Here is a 20,802-nt window from a genome sequence, read left to right as displayed (position 1 = left end):
ATAGAGGTGTATTTAAGACAGATGGTTTGACAGGAAGTACCCTGTATAGAGGTGTATTTAAGACAGATGGTTTGACAGGAAGTACCATGTATAGAGGTGTATTTAAGACAGATGGTTTGACAGGAAGTACCCTGTATAGAGGTGTATTTAAGACAGATGGTTTGACAGGAAGTACCCTGTATAGAGGTGTATTTAAGACAGATGGTTTGACAGGAAGTACCCTGTATAGAGGTGTAGGAATCACAGAGCGTGGAGGTGTATTTCACTCTATGCATCGTTCGTTTCCTAGACAGGCTGTGATGTTGACGGAGCAGTGTGAATTCAGCTGTGTTTACGTGGTCGGACCTTAATGCATTATCACAGTGCCAAGACTCATCTTTACCTATAGACACTGAATGTGGTCAATTTAAACAGTAAGGCCCGGGGGGGGGGGGGGGTGGTTTATTAATGCATTATCATAGTGTCAAGACTCATCTTTACCTATAGACACTGAATGTGGTCAATTTAAACAGTAAGGCCCAGGGGGGGGGGTGTGGTTTATTACAAAAATAATAATCATGATTTAACCTTTATTTAACTAGGCAAGTCAGTTAAATAACACATTCTTATTTTCAATGACGGCCTAGGAACAGTGGGTTAACCTGCCTTATTCAAGAGCAGAACGATTTTCACCTTTTTCGGCTCGGGTATTCGTTATGGCAACCTTTTGGTTACTAGTCCAACACTCGAACCACTGGGCTACCTGCCTTATATGGCCAATATACCACGGCTGAAGGCTGTTCTTAGGCACGACGCAACGCGGAGTGCCTGGATACAGCCCTTAGCCGTGGTATATTGGCCACATGCCACAAACCCCAGAGGTGCCTTATTTGCTGTTATAAACTGGTTATCAACGTAATTAGAGCTGTTAAAATACATGTTTTGTATACGGTCTGATATACCATGGCTGTCGGCCAATCAGCATTCAGAGTTCAAACCACCCAGTTTATAATACAATATTATGTCCAATACAACTGTGGACTGGGTCTGTGTCCAGTTAATGGTTCTAGTAGTGTGGTAAAGAGGATGAGCTTGACTGGATGTGTTGGTGTCTCCATAGGACCAGATTAATATGGACTGGTGATAAACTAGACTGGATGTGTTGGTGTCTCCATAGGACCAGATTAATATGGACTGGTGATAAACTAGACTGGATGTGTTGGTGTCTCCATAGGACCAGATTAATATGGACTGGTGATAAACTAGACTGGATGTGTTGGTGTCTCCATAGGACCAGATTAATATGGACTGGTGATAAACTAGACTGGATGTGTTGGTGTCTCCATAGGACCAGATTAATATGGACTGGTGATAAACTAGACTGGATGTGTTGGTGTCTCCATAGGACCAGATTAATATGGACTGGTGATAAACTAGACTGGATGTGTTGGTGTCTCCATAGGACCAGATTAATATGGACTGGTGATAAACTAGACTGGATGTGTTGGTGTCTCCATAGGACCAGATTAATATGGACTGGTGATAAACTAGACTGGATGTGTTGGTGTCTCCATAGGACCAGATTAATATGGACTGGTGATAAACTAGACTGGATGTGTTGGTGTCTCCATAGGACCAGATTAATATGGACTGGTGATAAACTAGACTGGATGTGTTGGTGTCTCCATAGGACCAGATTAATATGGACTGGTGATAAACTAGACTGGATGTGTTGGTGTCTCCATAGGACCAGATTAATATGGACTGGTGATAAACTAGACTGGATGTGTTGGTGTCTCCATAGGACCAGATTAATATGGACTGGTGATAAACTAGACTGGATGTGTTGGTGTCTCCATAGGACCAGATTAATATGGACTGGTGATAAACTAGACTGGATGTGTTGGTGTCTCCATAGGACCAGATTAATATGGACTGGTGATAAACTAGACTGGATGTGTTGGTGTCTCCATAGGACCAGATTAATATGGACTGATGATAAACTAGACTGGATGTGTTGGTGTCTCCATAGGACCAGATTAATATGGACTGGTGATAAACTAGACTGGATGTGTTGGTGTCTCCATAGGACCAGATTAATATGGACTGGTGATAAACTAGACTGGATGTGTTGGTGTCTCCATAGGACCAGATTAATATGGACTGGTGATAAACTAGACTGGATGTGTTGGTGTCTCCATAGGACCAGATTAATATGGACTGGTGATAAACTAGACTGGATGTGTTGGTGTCTCCATAGGACCAGATTAATATGGACTGGTGATAAACTAGACTGGATGTGTTGGTGTCTCCATAGGACCAGATTAATATGGACTGGTGATAAACTAGACTGGATGTGTTGGTGTCTCCATAGGACCAGATTAATATGGACTGGTGATAAACTAGACTGGATGTGTTGGTGTCTCCATAGGACCAGATTAATATTGCCCGGTGCAGCTGTCTACAACCAAGACATGTAATGAATTGGAGATGATAGACGGAGTAACGAGTGTCCCGGGAATGTTTTAATAAATAAACACAACAATAAAGACAAACCACAAACACGACGCACCGACATGAAAACAGAGTCAATTATCACCTGAAGACAGAGCCGAGGGGAGTGCCAGATATATGGGGAAGATAATCAAGGAGGTGATGGAGTCCAGGTGAGTGTCATGAGGCTCAGGTGTGCGAGACGATGGTGACAGGTGTTGGGGGATAATCAGCAGCCTGATGACCTCGAGGCCGGAGTGCGAGCGTGGCAGGCGGAAGGATTCGAATCAGGAACTCTTGGCAAACACAGATAGACAACGAAATGCAGCTTTTAACTGATCACCATTATTAACAGCTTGTTTGTTATCTTCATCTCATTACAATTATACAGAGTTTCTGTTCCACAGACATCAGTACTGTTTTCTCAGCTGTTTTACTGAAGACTAATTCACAATTCGTCTTTTTTGTTCGTGTTAATTAGGAGGCTGTTGAATTAACAATTACTCTTTTGATGTTCTCTATGCCCTTACTGAGTTCAAAGTCCCTCGAGAAGATCTGTGTGTGTGTGTGTGTGTGTGTGTGTGTGTGTGTGTGTGTTTGTATGCTGTCAGATCTAATGTCTCCTCTGTGTGTGTGTTGTGACAGATGCCATGTTGCTGGTAGCTGACCGGCTGGAGGGACCCTTCAACATCGAAGCCATCATGGAACCCATAGATGTGAAGATCTCTGAAGCCATCATGACCATGCAAGACAACAGCATGACTGTTTCAGCTAAGGTAAAGACAATGACATGACAGTTTCAGCTAAGGTAAAGACAATGACATGACAGTTTCAGCTAAGGTAAAGACAACAGCATGACTGTTTCAGCTAAGGTAAAGACAATGACATGACAGTTTCAGCTAAGGTAAAGACAATGACATGACAGTTTCAGCTAAGGTAAAGACAATGACATGACAGTTTCAGCTAAGGTAAAGACAACAGCATTGTCAGATTGTCTTTCTGTAAATCCAGAGCGTTTTGCTCTCAGAGCCATTCTGGACGCTATGGCCGAGGAGTAGAGTTGATCCGAGCGTTCAACGGCAATCAAGCACCGAAGCTAACTGGCTAACGTTGGCTAGCTACTTCCAGACACAACTGAAAGAACACCTCACTCTGCCCAGTGTACTCTCCCTGGCAGAGCTGGTTCGGCTGTTTCCATGTCATCCAGAGCGTTGCTGACTGTAACTATGCTGCTGGAAAACAATTGAATGAGGCTTTATTGTTGCCGACGTTTGCTGCCACCGGCCACATCCACCGGGTGTTGAGCGTCCTTAAATCCATCAGGTATTCTATGCGAGAGTGCTCTGATATCAGAATAGATAGCCAGAATTAACAACATCCATTGATGCGCACAATGACTATACCACTTAGCTAAGAATGATGAGGATAATGAAGTGTAATAAACGTTGGATAGGTAGTTAGATAGCCGATAGTAAATATACTACCTGGCAAGTTCCATGTATAAGTAGCCAACTAATGTCAGGTAACTAGCTTACCGGTACATACTACATCTTTTCCAGTATTTTCTTCAAATCTGGAGAAAAAAAATCTGCAATTTTCTGAAGAATTGCATTATGGGCCCTAAAAGCAGGGAAATAGTGTCCACTGCTTGTGCTATTTGTATTTTGGTGAATGTTGTACGACAGCCGGGATCTTTTGGCATACTAACTGTATCCTGTATATCTAGATGTCCTATGGAACTTTATCAGCTGCACCATGGAGAGCATCCTGACTGGTTCGATCACTGCCTGGTACGGCAACTGCTCGGTCTCTGACAGAGGGTAGAGGGCCCAGTACATCACTGCCTGGTACGGCAACTGCTCGGTCTCTGACAGAGGGTAGAGGGCCCAGTACATCACTGCCTGGTACGGCAACTGCTCGGTCTCTGACAGAGGGTAGAGGGCCCAGTACATCACTGCCTGTTACGGCAACTGCTCGGTCTCTGACAGAGGGTAGAGGGCCCAGTACATCACTGCCTGGTACGGCAACTGCTCGGTCTCTGACAGAGGGTAGAGGGCCCAGTACATCACTGCCTGGTACGGCAACTGCTCGGTCTCTGACAGAGGGTAGAGGGCCCAGTACATCACTGCCTGTTACGGCAACTGCTCGGTCTCTGACAGAGGGTAGAGGGCCCAGTACATCACTGCCTGGTACGGCAACTGCTCGGTCTCTGACAGAGGGTAGAGGGCCCAGTACATCACTGCCTGGTACGGCAACTGCTCGGTCTCTGACAGAGGGTAGAGGGCCCAGTACATCACTGCCTGGTACGGCAACTGCTCGGTCTCTGACAGAGGGTAGAGGGCCCAGTACATGACTGCCTGGTACGGCAACTGCTCGGTCTCCGACAGAGGGTAGAGGGCCCAGTACATCACTGCCTGGTACGGCAACTGCTCGGTCTCTGACAGAGGGTAGAGGGCCCAGTACATCACTGCCTGGTACGGCAACTGCTCAGTCTCCGACAGAGGGTGGTACTTACGGCTCAGTAGATCACTGGGGGCAAGCTTCCTGCCATCCAGGACCTCTATACCAGGTGGTGTCAGAGGAAAGCCCTATAGAGGGTGGTACGTACGGCCCAGTACATCACTGGGGCCAAGCTTCCTGCCATCCAGGACCTCTACACCAGGCGGTGTCAGGGGAAGGCCCTATAGAGGGTGGTACGTACGGCCCAGTACATCACCGGGGCCAAGCTTCCTGCCATCCAGGACCTCTATACCAGGTGGTGTCAGGGGAAGGCCCTATAGAGGGTGGTACGTACGGCCCAGTACATCACTGAGGCCAAGCTTCCTGCCATCCAGGACCTCTACACCAGGCGGTGTCAGGGGAAGGCCCTATAGAGGGTGGTACGTACGGCCCAGTACATCACCGGGGCCAAGCTTCCTGCCATCCAGGACCTCTATACCAGGTGGTGTCAGGGGAAGGCCCTATAGAGGGTGGTACGTACGGCCCAGTACATCACTGAGGCCAAGCTTCCTGCCATCCAGGACCTCTACACCAGGCGGTGTCAGAGGAAGGCCCTACAAATGGTCAAAGACTCCAGCCACTCTAGTCATAGACTGTTTTCTCTGCTATCGCACGGCAAGCGGTACCGGAGCACCAAGTCTAGGTCCAAGAGGCTTCTAACCAGCTTCTATCCCCAAGCCACAACACTCCTGAACAATCAAGTGGCTAGCCAGACTATTTGTCTGTCTCCCCCCCCTTCTATGCTCCTGCTGCTACTCTCTGTTATTGTCATTGCTTAGGCACTTGAATAACTACATGTACATACTACCTCAACTAACCGGTGCCCCCGCACTCTGTATATATTGTAATTTTACTGCTGCTATTTAATTACTTGTTACAATTATCTCTTATTCTTATCCATTTTTATTTAAACTGCGTTGTTGGTTCAGGGCTCGTAAGTAAGCATTTCACTGTAAGGTCTACACCTGTTGTATTCAGCATTTCACTGTGAGGTCTACGACACCTGTTGTATTCAGCATTTCACTGTAAGGTCTACACCTGTTGTATTCAGCATTTCACTGTGAGGTCTACGACACCTGTTGTATTCAGCATTTCACTGTGAGGTCTACTACACCTGTTGTATTCAACATTTCACTGTGAGCTCTACTACACCTGTTGTATTCAGCATTTCACTGTGAGGTCTACTACACCTGTTGTATTCAGCATTTCACTGTGAGGTCTACTACACCTGTTATATTCAGCACTGTGAGGTCTACTACACCTGTTGTATTCGGCATTTCACTGTAAGGTCTACTACACCTGTTATATTCAGCATTTCACGGTGAGGTCTACTACACCTGTTGTATTCAGCATTTCACTGTAAGGTCTACACCTGTTGTATTCAGCATTTCACTGTGAGGTCTACTACACCTGTTGTATTCAGCATTTCACTGTGAGGTCTACTACACCTGTTGAATTCAGCATTTCACTGTGAGGTCTACTACACCTGTTGTATTCAGCATTTCACTGTGAGGTCTACTACACCTGTTGTATTCAGCATTTCACTGTGAGGTCAACTACACCTGTTGTATTCAGCATTTCACTGTGAGGTCTACTACACCTGTTGTATTCAGCAGGTCACTGTGAGGTCTACTACACCTGTTGTATTCAGCATTTCACTGTGAGGTCTACTACACCTGTTGTATTCAGCACTGTGAGGTCTACTACACCTGTTGTATTCAACATTTCACTGTAAGGTCTACTACACCTGTTTTATTCAGCATTTCACTGTGAGGTCTACTACACCTGTTGTATTCAGCACTGTGAGGTCTACTACACCTGTTGTATTCAACATTTCACTGTGAGGTCTACTACACCTGTTGTATTCAGCATTTCACTGTGAGGTCTACTACACCTGTTATATTCAGCACTGTGAGGTCTACTATACCTGTTGTATTCGGCATTTCACTGTAAGGTCTACTACACCTGTTATATTCAGCATTTCACGGTGAGGTCTACTACACCTGTTGTATTCAGCATTTCACTGTGAGGTCTACTACACCTGTTGTATTCAGCATTTCACTGTGAGGTCTACTACACCTGTTGTATTCAGCATTTCACTGTGAGGTCTACTACACCTGTTGTATTCAGCATTTCACTGTGAGGTCTACTACACCTGTTGTATTCAGCATTTTACGGTGAGGTCTACTACACCTGTTGTATTCAGCATTTCACGGTGAGGTCTACTACACCTGTTGTATTCAGCATTTCACTGTAAGGTCTACACCTGTTGTATTCAGCATTTCACTGTGAGGTCTACTACACCTGTTGTATTCAGCATTTCACTGTGAGGTCTACTACACCTGTTGTATTCAGCATTTCACTGTGAGGTCTACTACACCTGTTGTATTCAGCATTTCACTGTGAGGTCTACTACACCTGTTGTATTCAGCATTTCACTGTGAGGTCTACTACACCTGTTGTATTCAGCATTTCACTGTGAGGTCTACTACACCTGTTGTATTCAGCATTTCACTGTGAGGTCTACTACACCTGTTGTATTCAGCACTGTGAGGTCTACTACACCTGTTTTATTCAGCATTTCACTGTGAGGTCTACTACACCTGTTGTATTCAGCATTTCACTGTGAGGTCTACTACACCTGTTGTATTCAGCACATGTGACTAATACATTTTGATTTGATTCTGGATCTGATTTCTGTCACACTATGACCAATGAGCTACTATATACTCAATGCACATCACTAATAGTGTGGTTAGTGTGGTTAGTATGAGTGTTGAAACACTGCTCAGGTGTTCCACAGGGTTAACCCTAACCCCAACCCCAACCCTAACCCTAACCCTAACCCCAACCCCAACCCCAACCCCAACCCCAACCCTAACCCTAACCCGTGTTCCACAGGGTTAACCCTAACCCTAACCCCAACCCTAACCCTAACCCTAACCCCAACCCTAACCCTAACCCTAACCCTAACCCGTGTTCCACAGGGTTAACCCTAACCCCAACCCCAACCCCAACCCCAACCCCAACCCCAACCCTAACCCTAACCCTAACCCTAACCCGTGTTCCACAGGGTTAACCCTAACCCTAACCCTAACCCTAACCCCAACCCTAACCCTAACCCTAACCCTAACCCGTGTTCCACAGGGTTAACCCTAACCCTAACCCTAACCCTAACCCCAACCCTAACCCTAACCCTAACCCTAACCCGTGTTCCACAGGGTTAACCCTAACCCTAACCCTAACCCCAACCCCAACCCTAACCCTAACCCTAACCCGTGTTCCACAGGGTTAACCCTAACCCTAACCCTAACCCCAACCCTAACCCTAACCCCAACCCTAACCCTAACCCTAACCTGTGTTCCACAGGGCTCCTAACTCCCTAGGTCCCTAACCCTAACCCGTGTTCCACAGGGTTAACCCTAACCCTAACCCCAACCCTAACCCCAACCCCAACCCTAACCCTAACCCTAACCCTAACCCGTGTTCCACAGGGTTAACCCTAACCCTAACCCCAACCCTAACCCCAACCCCAACCCTAACCCCAACCCTAACCCCTAACCCTAACCCCAACCCTAACCCCAACCCTAACCCTAACCCCAACCCTAACCCGTGTTCCACAGGGTTAACCCTAACCCTAACCCGTGTTCCACAGGGCTCCTAACTCCCTAGGTCCCTAACCCTAACCCTAACCCTAACCCGTGTTCCACAGGGCTCCTAACTCCCTAGGTCCCTAACCCTAACCCCAACCCGTGTTCCACAGGGCTCCTAACTCCCTAGGTCCCTAACCCTAACCCTAACCCTAACCCGTGTTCCACAGGGCTCCTAACTCCCTAGGTCCCTAACCCTAACCCCAACCCCAACCCCAACCCTAACCCTAACCCCAACCCCAACCCCAACCCTAACCCTAACCCTAACCCTAACCCTAACCCGTGTTCCACAGGGCTCCTAACTCCCTAGGTCCCTAACCCTAACCCTAACCCGTGTTCCACAGGGCTCCTAACTCCCTAGGTCCCTAACCCTAACCCGTGTTCCACAGGGCTCCTAAGTCCCTAGGTCCCTAACCCTAACCCTAACCCTAACCCGTGTTCCACAGGGCTCCTAACTCCCTAGGTCCCTAACCCTAACCCTAACCCGTGTTCCACAGGGCTCCTAACTCCCTAGGTCCCTAACCCTAACCCTAACCCTAACCCGTGTTCCACAGGGCTCCTAACTCCCTAGGTCCCTAACCCTAACCCTAACCCGTGTTCCACAGGGCTCCTAACTCCCTAGGTCCCTAACCCTAACCCGTGTTCCACAGGGCTCCTAACTCCCTAGGTACCTAACCCTAACCCGTGTTCCACAGGGTTAACCCTAACCCTAACCCTAACCCGTGTTCCACAGGGCTCCTAACTCCCTAGGTCCCTAACCCTAACCCTAACCCGTGTTCCACAGGGTTAACCCTAACCCTAACCCCAACCCTAACCCGTGTTCCACAGGGCTCCTAACTCCCTAGGTCCCTAACCCTAACCCTAACCCGTGTTCCACAGGGCTCCTAACTCCCTAGGTCCCTAACCCTAACCCTAACCCTAACCCGTGTTCCACAGGGCTCCTAACTCCCTAGGTCCCTAACCCTAACCCTAACCCTAACCCGTGTTCCACAGGGCTCCTAACTCCCTAGGTACCTAACCCTAACCCTAACCCGTGTTCCACAGGGCTCCTAACTCCCTAGGTACCTAACCCTAACCCTAACCCTAACCCGTGTTCCACAGGGCTCCTAACTCCCTAGGTCCCTAACCCTAACCCTAACCCTAACCCGTGTTCCACAGGGCTCCTAACTCCCTAGGTCCCTAACCCTAACCCTAACCCTAACCCGTGTTCCACAGGGCTCCTAACTCCCTAGGTACCTAACCCTAACCCTAACCCGTGTTCCACAGGGCTCCTAACTCCCTAGGTCCCTAACCCTAACCCCAACCCGTGTTCCACAGGGCTCCTAACTCCCTAGGTACCTAACCCTAACCCTAACCCGTGTTCCACAGGGCTCCTAACTCCCTAGGTACCTAACCCTAACCCTAACCCGTGTTCCACAGGGCTCCTAACTCCCTAGGTACCTAACCCTAACCCCAACCCTAACCCGTGTTCCACAGGGCTCCTAACTCCCTAGGTCCCTAACCCTAACCCTAACCCGTGTTCCACAGGGCTCCTAACTCCCTAGGTCCCTAACCCTAACCCCAACCCGTGTTCCACAGGGCTCCTAACTCCCTAGGTACCTAACCCTAACCCTAACCCGTGTTCCACAGGGCTCCTAACTCCCTAGGTACCTAACCCTAACCCTAACCCGTGTTCCACAGGGCTCCTAACTCCCTAGGTCCCTAACCCTAACCCGTGTTCCACAGGGCTCCTAACTCCCTAGGTCCCTAACCCTAACCCTAACCCGTGTTCCACAGGGCTCCTAACTCCCTAGGTCCCTAACCCTAACCCTAACCCGTGTTCCACAGGGCTCCTAACTCCCTAGGTCCCTAACCCTAACCCGTGTTCCACAGGGCTCCTAACTCCCTAGGTCCCTAACCCTAACCCTAACCCGTGTTCCACAGGGCTCCTAACTCCCTAGGTCCCTAACCCTAACCCTAACCCTAACCCGTGTTCCACAGGGTTAACCCTAACCCTAACCCCAACCCTAACCCTAACCCTAACCCCAACCCTAACCCTAACCCGTGTTCCACAGGGTTAACCCTAACCCTAACCCCAACCCTAACCCTAACCCGTGTTCCACAGGGTTAACCCTAACCCTAACCCTAACCCTAACCCCAACCCTAACCCTAACCCCAACCCTAACCCTAACCCCAACCCCAACCCTAACCCTAACCCTAACCCTAACCCGTGTTCCACAGGGTTAACCCTAACCCTAACCCTAACCCTAACCCGTGTTCCACAGGGTTAACCCTAACCCTAACCCTAACCCTAACCCCAACCCTAACCCTAACCCTAACCTGTGTTCCACAGGGCTCCTAACTCCCTAGGTCCCTAACCCTAACCCGTGTTCCACAGGGTTAACCCTAACCCTAACCCCAACCCTAACCCCAACCCGTGTTCCACAGGGTTAACCCTAACCCTAACCCCAACCCTAACCCCAACCCCAACCCCAACCCCAACCCTAACCCCAACCCTAACCCCTAACCCTAACCCTAACCCTAACCCCAACCCTAACCCCAACCCTAACCCTAACCCCAACCCTAACCCGTGTTCCACAGGGCTCCTAACTCCCTAGGTCCCTAACCCTAACCCTAACCCTAACCCGTGTTCCACAGGGCTCCTAACTCCCTAGGTCCCTAACCCTAACCCGTGTTCCACAGGGCTCCTAACTCCCTAGGTCCCTAACCCTAACCCTAACCCGTGTTCCACAGGGCTCCTAACTCCCTAGGTCCCTAACCCTAACCCTAACCCCAACCCGTGTTCCACAGGGCTCCTAACTCCCTAGGTCCCTAACCCTAACCCTAACCCCAACCCGTGTTTCACAGGGCTCCTAACTCCCTAGGTCCCTAACCCTAACCCTAACCCTAACCCGTGTTCCACAGGGCTCCTAACTCCCTAGGTACCTAACCCTAACCCTAACCCGTGTTCCACAGGGCTCCTAACTCCCTAGGTACCTAACCCTAACCCCAACCCTAACCCGTGTTCCACAGGGCTCCTAACTCCCTAGGTCCCTAACCCTAACCCTAACCCGTGTTCCACAGGGCTCCTAACTCCCTAGGTCCCTAACCCTAACCCCAACCCGTGTTCCACAGGGCTCCTAACTCCCTAGGTACCTAACCCTAACCCTAACCCGTGTTCCACAGGGCTCCTAACTCCCTAGGTACCTAACCCTAACCCTAACCCGTGTTCCACAGGGCTCCTAACTCCCTAGGTCCCTAACCCTAACCCGTGTTCCACAGGGCTCCTAACTCCCTAGGTCCCTAACCCTAACCCTAACCCGTGTTCCACAGGGCTCCTAACTCCCTAGGTCCCTAACCCTAACCCTAACCCTAACCCGTGTTCCACAGGGCTCCTAACTCCCTAGGTCCCTAACCCTAACCCGTGTTCCACAGGGCTCCTAACTCCCTAGGTCCCTAACCCTAACCCTAACCCGTGTTCCACAGGGCTCCTAACTCCCTAGGTCCCTAACCCTAACCCTAACCCCAACCCGTGTTCCACAGGGCTCCTAACTCCCTAGGTCCCTAACCCTAACCCTAACCCCAACCCGTGTTTCACAGGGCTCCTAACTCCCTAGGTCCCTAACCCTAACCCTAACCCTAACCCGTGTTCCACAGGGCTCCTAACTCCCTAGGTACCTAACCCTAACCCCCTAACCCTAACCCGTGTTCCACAGGGCTCCTAACTCCCTAGGTCCCTAACCCTAACCCTAACCCCAACCCGTGTTCCACAGGGCTCCTAACTCCCTAGGTCCCTAACCCTAACCCCAACCCGTGTTCCACAGGGCTCCTAACTCCCTAGGTCCCTAACCCTAACCCTAACCCCAACCCGTGTTCCACAGGGCTCCTAACTCCCTAGGTCCCTAACCCTAACCCTAACCCCAACCCGTGTTCCACAGGGCTCCGACCTGTTAATGTTTAATTAGTGTTTCATATCATTTATCATATAGACTGCTGCTATCCTGACGATGCAAGCTGATCAATTCATCAGAGTAATTATAACTTTTAAAATGTTCTCTTTGTTGACAAACTCTCTGTTTGTAAGTACTAGGTACGTTTTGTTTTTAAAGAGAAGCTTGTTTTTTTTTTTTGTTGATCAGGCCCATTCTGGACAAATATTTTAACTTTCAGGACATGACCGTAAAACTCAATATTATCTGCCTTGGAATTTAGAACTCCATAACAGAACCTCTACATTCAGTAAGGTTCCGTTCAATAAGACTCTTCAGAACAGCTGACACCCTGGTGTCTGTTGGCCTTGTGTCTAGAATGGATACCATTTAAGTCAGACGGGGTGAGTTAAGTCCACGGTCAATATGATGGAGTTTCAGAAAGTCCGAATGGTTTCGTAACATTTCTCTCAAATGTAATCCTGTATTGGGAAATTGTTTTCAAACCCCCATGCTGCTGAATGAGGCCAAACCACAAATTCCAGTGTAGTATGAATCACGACATGACTGAGAGTCAAGCTGTTCCAGGAGCAGACTCATGTTTCTGAGGAGATGGATGTCTCTGCCCGTCCCCTCCTCCCCTCTCCTCCCTGCTCCTCCCTGCTCCTCCCTGCTCCTCCCCTCTCCCTCCCTGCTCCACCCCCGTCCCCTCCTCCCCTCTCCTCCCCTCTCCTCCCCTCTCCCTCCCTGCTCCTCCCCTCTCCCTCCCTGCTCCACCCCCGTCCCCTCCTCCCCCCTCCTCCCCTCTCCTCCCTGCTCCTCCCCTCTCCCTCCCTGCTCCTCCCCTCTCCCTCCCTGCTCCTCCCCTCTCCCTCCCTGCTCCTCCCTGCTCCTCCCCTCTCCCTCCCTGCTCCACCCCCGTCCCCTCCTCCCCCCTCCTCCCCTCTCCTCCCTGCTCCTCCCCTCTCCCTCCCTGCACCTCCCCCGTCCCCTCCTCCCCTCTCCTCCCTGCTCCTCCCCTCTCCCTCCCTGCTCCTCCCCCGTCCCTTCCTCCCCTCTCCCTCCCTGCTCCTCCCCCGTCCCTTCCTCCCCTCTCCCTCCCTGCTCCTCCCCCGTCCCTTCCTCCCCTCTCCTCCCCTCTCCCTCCCTGCTCCACCCCCGTCCCCTCCTCCCCTCTCCTCCCTGCTCCTCCCCTCTCCTCCCCTCTCCTCCCCTCTCCCTCCCTGCTCCTCCCCCGTCCCTTCCTCCCCTCTCCCTCCCTGCTCCTCCCCCGTCCCTTCCTCCAATCTCCTCCCCTCTCCTCCCCCGTCCCTTCCTCCCCTCTCCCTCCCTGCTCCTCCCCCGTCCCTTCCTCCCCTCTCCCTCCCTGCTCCTCCCCTGTCCCTTCCTCCCCTCTCCTCCCCCGTCCCTTCCTCCAATCTCCTCCCCTCTCCTCCCCCGTCCCTTCCTCCCCTCTCCCTCCCTGCTCCTCCCCTGTCCCTTCCTCCCCTCTCCTCCCATCTCCTCCCCTCTCCCTCCCTGCTACTCCCCTGGGTGCATGAGGGTGCTGGGCTGTAGGTCTACTGAATGGTGCTGGGCAGTAGATCTACTGAATGGTGCTGGGCTGTAGATCTACTGAATGGTGCTGGGCTGTAGGTCTACTGAATGGTGCTGGGCTGTAGGTCTACTGAATGGTGCTGGGCTGTAGGTCTACTGAATGGTGCTGTAGGTCTACTGAACGGTGCTGGGCTGTAGGTCTACTGAATGGTGCTGGGGTGTAGGTCTACTGAATGGTGCTGTAGGTCTATCTGAACGGTGCTGGGCTGTAGGTCTACTGAATGGTGCTGTAGGTCTATCTGAACGGTGCTGGGCTGTAGGTCTACTGAATGGTGCTGGGCTGTAGGTCTACTGAATGTTGCTGGGCTGTAGGTCTAGTGAATGGTGATGTAGGTCTACTGAACGGTGCTGGGCTGTAGGTCTACTGAATGACGCTGGGCTGTAGGTCTAGTGAATGGTGCTGTAGGTCTACTGAATGGTGCTGGGCTGTAGGTCTACTGAATGGTGCTGGGCTGTAGGTCTACTGAATGGTGCTGGGCTGTAGGTCTCCTGAATGGTGCTGCGCTGTAGGTCTACTGAATGGTGCTGGGCTGTAGGTCTACTGAACGGTACTGGGCTGTAGGTCTACTGAATGGTGCTGGGCTGTAGGTCTACTGAATGGTGCTGTAGGTCTACTGAATGGTGCTGGGCTGTAGGTCTACTGAATGGTGCTGAGCTGTAGGTCTACTGAACGGTGCTGGGCTGTAGGTCTACTGAATGGTGCTGGGCTGTAGGTCTACTGAATGGTGCTGGGCTGTAGGTCTACTGAATGGCGCTGTAGGTCTACTGAACGGTGCTGGGCTGTAGGTCTACTGAATGGTGCTGGGCTGTAGGTCTACTGAATGGTGCTGGGCTGTAGGTCTACTGAATGGCGCTGTAGGTCTACTGAACAGTGCTGGGCTGTAGGTCTACTGAATGGTGCTGGGCTGTAGGTCTACTGAATGGTGCTGGGCTGTAGGTCTACTGAATGGTGCTGGGCTGTAGGTCTACTGAATGGCGCTGTAGGTCTACTGTACGGTGCTGGGCTGTAGGTCTACTGAATGGTGCTGGGCTGTATGTCTACTGAATGGTGCTGTAGGTCTACTGAATGGCGCTGTAGGTCTACTGTACGGTGCTGGGCTGTAGGTCTACTGAATGGTGCTGGGCTGTAGGTCTACTGAATGGTGCTGTAGGTCTACTGAACGGTGCTGGGCTGTAGGTCTACTGTACGGTGCTGGGCTGTAGGTCTACTGAATGGTGCTGTAAGTCTACTGAATGGCGCTGTAGGTCTACTGAACGGTGCTGGGCTGTAGGTCTACTGAATGGTGCTGGGCTGTAGGTCTACTGAATGGTGCTGGGCTGTAGGTCTACTGAATGGTGCTGGGGTGTAGGTCTACTGAATGGTGCTGGGCTGTAGGTCTACTGAATGGTGCTGGGCTGTAGGTCTACTGAATGGTGCTGGGCTGTAGGTCTACTGAATGGCGCTGTAGGTCTACTGAACGGTGCTGGGCTGTAGGTCTACTGAATGGTGCTGGGCTGTAGGTCTACTGAATGGTGCTGGGCTGTAGGTCTACTGAATGGTGCTGGGCTGTAGGTCTACTGAATGGCGCTGTAGGTCTACTGTACGGTGCTGGGCTGTAGGTCTACTGAATGGTGCTGGGCTGTATGTCTACTGAATGGTGCTGTAGGTCTACTGAATGGCGCTGTAGGTCTACTGTACGGTGCTGGGCTGTAGGTCTACTGAATGGTGCTGTAGGTCTACTGAATGGTGCTGGGCTGTAGGTCTACTGAATGGTGCTGGGCTGTAGGTCTACTGAACGGTACTGGGCTGTAGGTCTACTGAATGGTGCTGGGCTGTAGGTCTACTGAATGGTGCTGGGCTGTAGGTCTACTGAATGGTGCTGGGCTGTAGGTCTACTGAACGGTGCTGTAGGTCTACTGAACGGTACTGGGCTGTAGGTCTACTGAACGGTACTGGATTATTATTGTCAAATCGGTTGATATTTGACGAGTTGAGGTTGACTTTTAGATAACAGGACTCCTCGATATGACTCATGTAAAGTAGGTTTGTTTTCTCCACAGTAAGTTAACAGGGTGTGTCTCTATGTGGTCTTTCAGGTGTTCCAGGGGTGTGGTCAGCCCAAGCCGTCTGGGATGGGCAGCAGCAGATCAGCCAGGGGGATCTCTGATGTCTTCAACGCCCGATTCAGACCCTACAGCCCAGAGGAGAGACCCACCACGGCCGCTGGCACCAGCCTGGACAGACTGGTAAGAGATGAGGACAGGGAGGAGGACAGACTGGTGGGATAGGAGGACAGGGAGGAGGACAGACTGGTAAGAGAGGAGGACAGGGAGGAGGACAGACTGGTAAGAGAGGAGGACAGGGAGGAGGACAGACTGGTAAGAGAGGAGGACAGGGAGGAGGACAGACTGGTAAGAGAGGAGGACAGGGAGGAGGACAGACTGGTAAGAGAGGAGGACAGACTGGTAAGAGAGGAGGACAGGGAGGAGGACAGACTGGTAAGAGAGGAGGACAGGGAGGAGGACAGACTGGTAAGAGAGGAGGACAGGGAGGAGGACAGACTGGTAAGAGAGGAGGACAGGGAGGAGGACAGACTGGTAAGAGAGGAGGACAGACTGGTAAGAGGAGCGGGAGGAGGGCAGGGAGGAGGACAGACTGGTAAGAGGAGCGGGAGGAGGGCAGGGAGGAGGACAGACTGGTAAGAGGAGCGGGAGGAGGGCAGGGAGGAGGACAGACTGGTAAGAGAGGAGGACAGGGAGGAGGACAGACTGGTAAGAGAGGAGGACAGGGAGGAGGACAGACTGGTAAGAGAGGAGGACAGGGAGGAGGACAGACTGGTAAGAGAGGAGGACAGGGAGGAGGACAGACTGGTAAGAGAGGAGGACAGGGAGGAGGACAGACTGGTAAGAGAGGAGGACAGACTGGTAAGAGGAGCGGGAGGAGGGCAGGGAAGGGATACTCTACTCTAGACATTTCCCCTTACCATGAGTCCTGTATCAGATATCTTTCACCCACCTGATGGTTGATGTTCGGGTTGGGGGTAGGATCATCTGATCCTCGATCTGTGGTTAGGGGAAGGAGAAGGAAGGGTGGCAGGGAGAGAACCACTCTAGTCTCAGATATAGACAGGAGACCAGAATCTTCTATATCAGACCAACGTTATAGAAGTCTCTGGAAGTGTGAAATCATACTGTCTACTGAGAGAACCAGCAGAGAGATAGTTTGAGATTAAATCACTTTTATGTTATCCCCTGAGTCCTTCTGGGGAGATGACAGGATGGTGGGAGACCGAGGGTGTGTATGAGTCAACACAGAGCCATGACCTGAACATGGAACTGAGGATTCAACAGAGAGGAGGGGCTGGAGTCCAAAATGGCACCCTATTCCCTATATAGTGCACTAATTTTGATGGTCCCCTTCAAAAGTTGTGCAGAATAAAGGGAATGGGGCTCCATTTGGACCCCAGCCCCTCCTCTCTGTTGAATCCTCAGTTCCATGTTCAGGTCATGGCTCTGGGTTGACTCATGCCCTCGGTCTCCCACCATCCTGTCATCTCCCCAGGGGAGAGTGAAGTGTGCAGGGATAAGTGTGCTCTCTCCTCTTAAGCGCTCTCTCACTCTACTGTTACCTTGGTGGTCAAACCCTGGAGGGTTTTATGGGAACAAAGGGCTGGTGGTGACATCATGGAGGGTTTTATGGGAACAAAGACCTGGTGGTCACACCATGGAGGGTTTTATGGGAACAAAGAGCTGGTGGCCACACCCTGGAGGGTTTTATGGGAACAAAGGGCTGGTGGTGACACCCTGGAGGGTTTTATGGGAACAAAGAGCTGGTGGCCAAACCCTGGAGGGTTTTATGGGAACAAAGACCTGGTGGTCACACCATGGAGGGTTTTATGGGAACAAAGAGCTGGTGGTCTCATCATGGAGGGTTTTATGGGAACAAAGAGCTGGTGGCCAAACCCTGGAGGGTTTTATGGGAACAAAGGGCTGGTGGTCACATCATGGAGGGTTTTATGGGAACAAAGACCTGGTGGTCACACCATGGAGGGTTTTATGGGAACAAAGAGCTGGTGGTCTCATCATGGAGGGTTTTATGGGAACAAAGACCTGGTGGTCACACCATGGAGGGTTTTATGGGAACAAAGAGCTGGTGGTCACATCATGGAGGGTTTTATGGGAACAAAGACCTGGTTGTCACACAATGGAGGGTTTTATGGGAACAAAGAGCTGGTGGTGACACCCTGGAGGGTTTTATGGGAACAAAGAGCTGGTGGCCAAACCCTGGAGGGTTTTATGGGAACAAAGAGCTGGTGGTCGCACCATGGAGGGTTTTATGGGAACAAAGAGCTGGTGGTCACACCCTGGAGGGTTTTATGGGAACAAAGAGCTGGTGGTCACACCCTGGAGGGTTTTATGGGAACAAAGAGCTGGTGGTCACACCCTGGAGGGTTTTATGGGAACAAAGAGCTGGTGGTGACACCCTGGAGGGTTTTATGGGAACAAAGAGCTGGTGGTCACACCATGGAGAACAAAGAGCTCAAGGAAACAACATATGCATGTCAATACATATTTACATACCTATTTTCAACACCCAATTTTCTTTTAAGCAATCCTTGAAAAATCCATATATTATCCCTCCAGGATGTTACATTACCCCTCCAGGATGTTACATTACCCATCCAGGATGATACATTACCCCTCCAGGATGTTACATTACCCCTCCCGAATGTCGCATTACCTCTCCAGCATGGTACATTACCCCTCCAGGATGATACATTACCCCTCCAGGATGATACATTACCCCTCCAGCATGGTACATTACCACTGCAGGATAGTACATTACCCCTCCAGGATGATACATTACCCCTCCCGAATGTCACATTACCTCTCCAGGATAATACATTACCTCTCAATGATGATACATTATCCCTCCAGGATGTTACATTACCCCTCCAGGACAGTACATTAACACTCCAGGACAGTACATTACCCCTCCAGGACAGTATATTCCCCCTCCAGGACAGTACATTACCCCTCCCGGATAGTACATTACCCCTCCAGGATGATACAGTAACCCTCCAGGATGATACATTACCGCTACAGGATGTTACATTACCCCTCCAGCATGTTACATTACCCCTGCAGGATAGTACATTACCCCTCCAGGATGATACATTACCCCTGCAGGATGTTACATTACATCTCCAGGATAATACATTACCTCTCAATGATGATACATTATCCCTCCAGGATGATACATTACCCCTCCAGGACAGTACATTAACACTCCAGGACAGTACATTACCCCTACAGGATGTTACATTACCCCTCCAGCATGGTACATTACCCCTGCAGGATAGTACATTACCCCTGCAGGATAGTACATTACCCCTCCAGGATGATACATTACCCCTCCAGGACAGTACATTACCCCTACAGGATGTTACATTACCCCTACAGGATGTTACATTACCCCTCCAGGATAGTACATTACCCCTCCAGGATAGTACATTACCCCTCCAGGATAGTACATTACCCCTCCATGATAGTACATTACCCCTCCAGGATGATAACACCAGGACATTGTCTTAGAGAAGATGTCGATTGAAAAGATAATTGTAATATAATGTGTTATAGTACATAATGATTGAGGCAGGTGTAATAACATGAGTTGAGAGGTGCATAGTCTCCCAAAGAGAGAGGAGGCAGGGGGATTGAATATCTTGCCAGAACTATTTATCACGTTCTATGGTTGCTATTGGTTTCCAGACTAATGCATGTATTCATAGCCTTCCTTGCATTGTATATGTTTTATTTCTCTCTCTGTGTCTCTCTCTCATCTGCCTTTCTATTAAATCCCTCTCTTCTCTGTTTCTCTGCTCCCAGAGGACAGTGTGGAGGACAATGCAACACAGCGTAAGCCTTCCTTCCAATCTGCCTCTTACCTCATGTCATCTGTCTTGTGGATCTGTCCTGTCCTCTTCCTACTTGTCAACATTACTCTCAGAGAGATATCTCTAGTGTCTGATGCTGCTACAGGAGGCTGTAGTCTAGATGTACAGCTGTAGTGTGATGCTGCTACAGGAGGCTGTAGTCTAGATGTATAGCTGTAGTGTGATGCTGCTACAGGAGGCTGTAGTCTAGCTGTATAGCTGTAGTGTGATGCTGCTACAGGAGGCTGTAGTCTAGATGTATAGCTGTAGTGTGATGCTGCTACAGGAGGCTGTAGTCTAGATGTATAGCTGTAGTGTGATGCTGCTACAGGAGGCTGTAGTCTAGATGTATAGCTGTAGTGTGATGCTGCTACAGGAGGCTGTAGTCTAGCTGTAGTGTCTGATGCTGCTACAGGAGGCTGTAGTCTAGATGTACAGCTGTAGTGTGATGCTGCTACAGGAGGCTGTTGTCTAGATGTACAGCTGAAGTGTGATGCTGCTACAGGAGGCTGTAGTCTAGATGTACAGCTGTAGTGTGATGCTGCTACAGGAGGCTGTAGTCTAGCTGTAGTGTCTGATGCTGCTACAGGAGGCTGTTGTCTAGATGTATAGCTGAAGTGTGATGCTGCTACAGGAGGCTGTAGTCTAGCTGTAGTGTCTGATGCTGCTACAGGAGGCTGTAGTCTAGATGTATAGCTGTAGTGTCTGATGCTGCTACAGGAGGCTGTAGTCTAGATGTAGTGTCTGATGCTGCTACAGGAG

At 50.4% G+C, this 20,802-nt stretch overlaps 1 protein-coding gene across 1 annotated transcript in view; it reads left to right on the top strand.

Moving 5' to 3' along the window:
* The window catches only part of LOC135535998 (glypican-6-like), a 174,713-nt gene that overhangs the window by 75,237 nt on the left and 78,674 nt on the right, over positions 1 to 20,802 (top strand). The window contains exons 4-6 of the mRNA XM_064962394.1: positions 3,118 to 3,248; positions 16,202 to 16,351; positions 19,994 to 20,023. Coding sequence (XP_064818466.1) covers positions 3,118 to 3,248; positions 16,202 to 16,351; positions 19,994 to 20,023 — 311 coding nt within the window. The remainder of the gene's footprint in view (positions 1 to 3,117; positions 3,249 to 16,201; positions 16,352 to 19,993; positions 20,024 to 20,802) is intronic.

The sequence above is a fragment of the Oncorhynchus masou genome, unplaced genomic scaffold (assembly GCF_036934945.1).
Source record: "Oncorhynchus masou masou isolate Uvic2021 unplaced genomic scaffold, UVic_Omas_1.1 unplaced_scaffold_542, whole genome shotgun sequence".
In the NCBI taxonomy this organism is placed as follows: Eukaryota; Metazoa; Chordata; class Actinopteri; order Salmoniformes; family Salmonidae; genus Oncorhynchus; species Oncorhynchus masou.
This window is presented reverse-complemented; position numbering and strand designations above follow the sequence as displayed.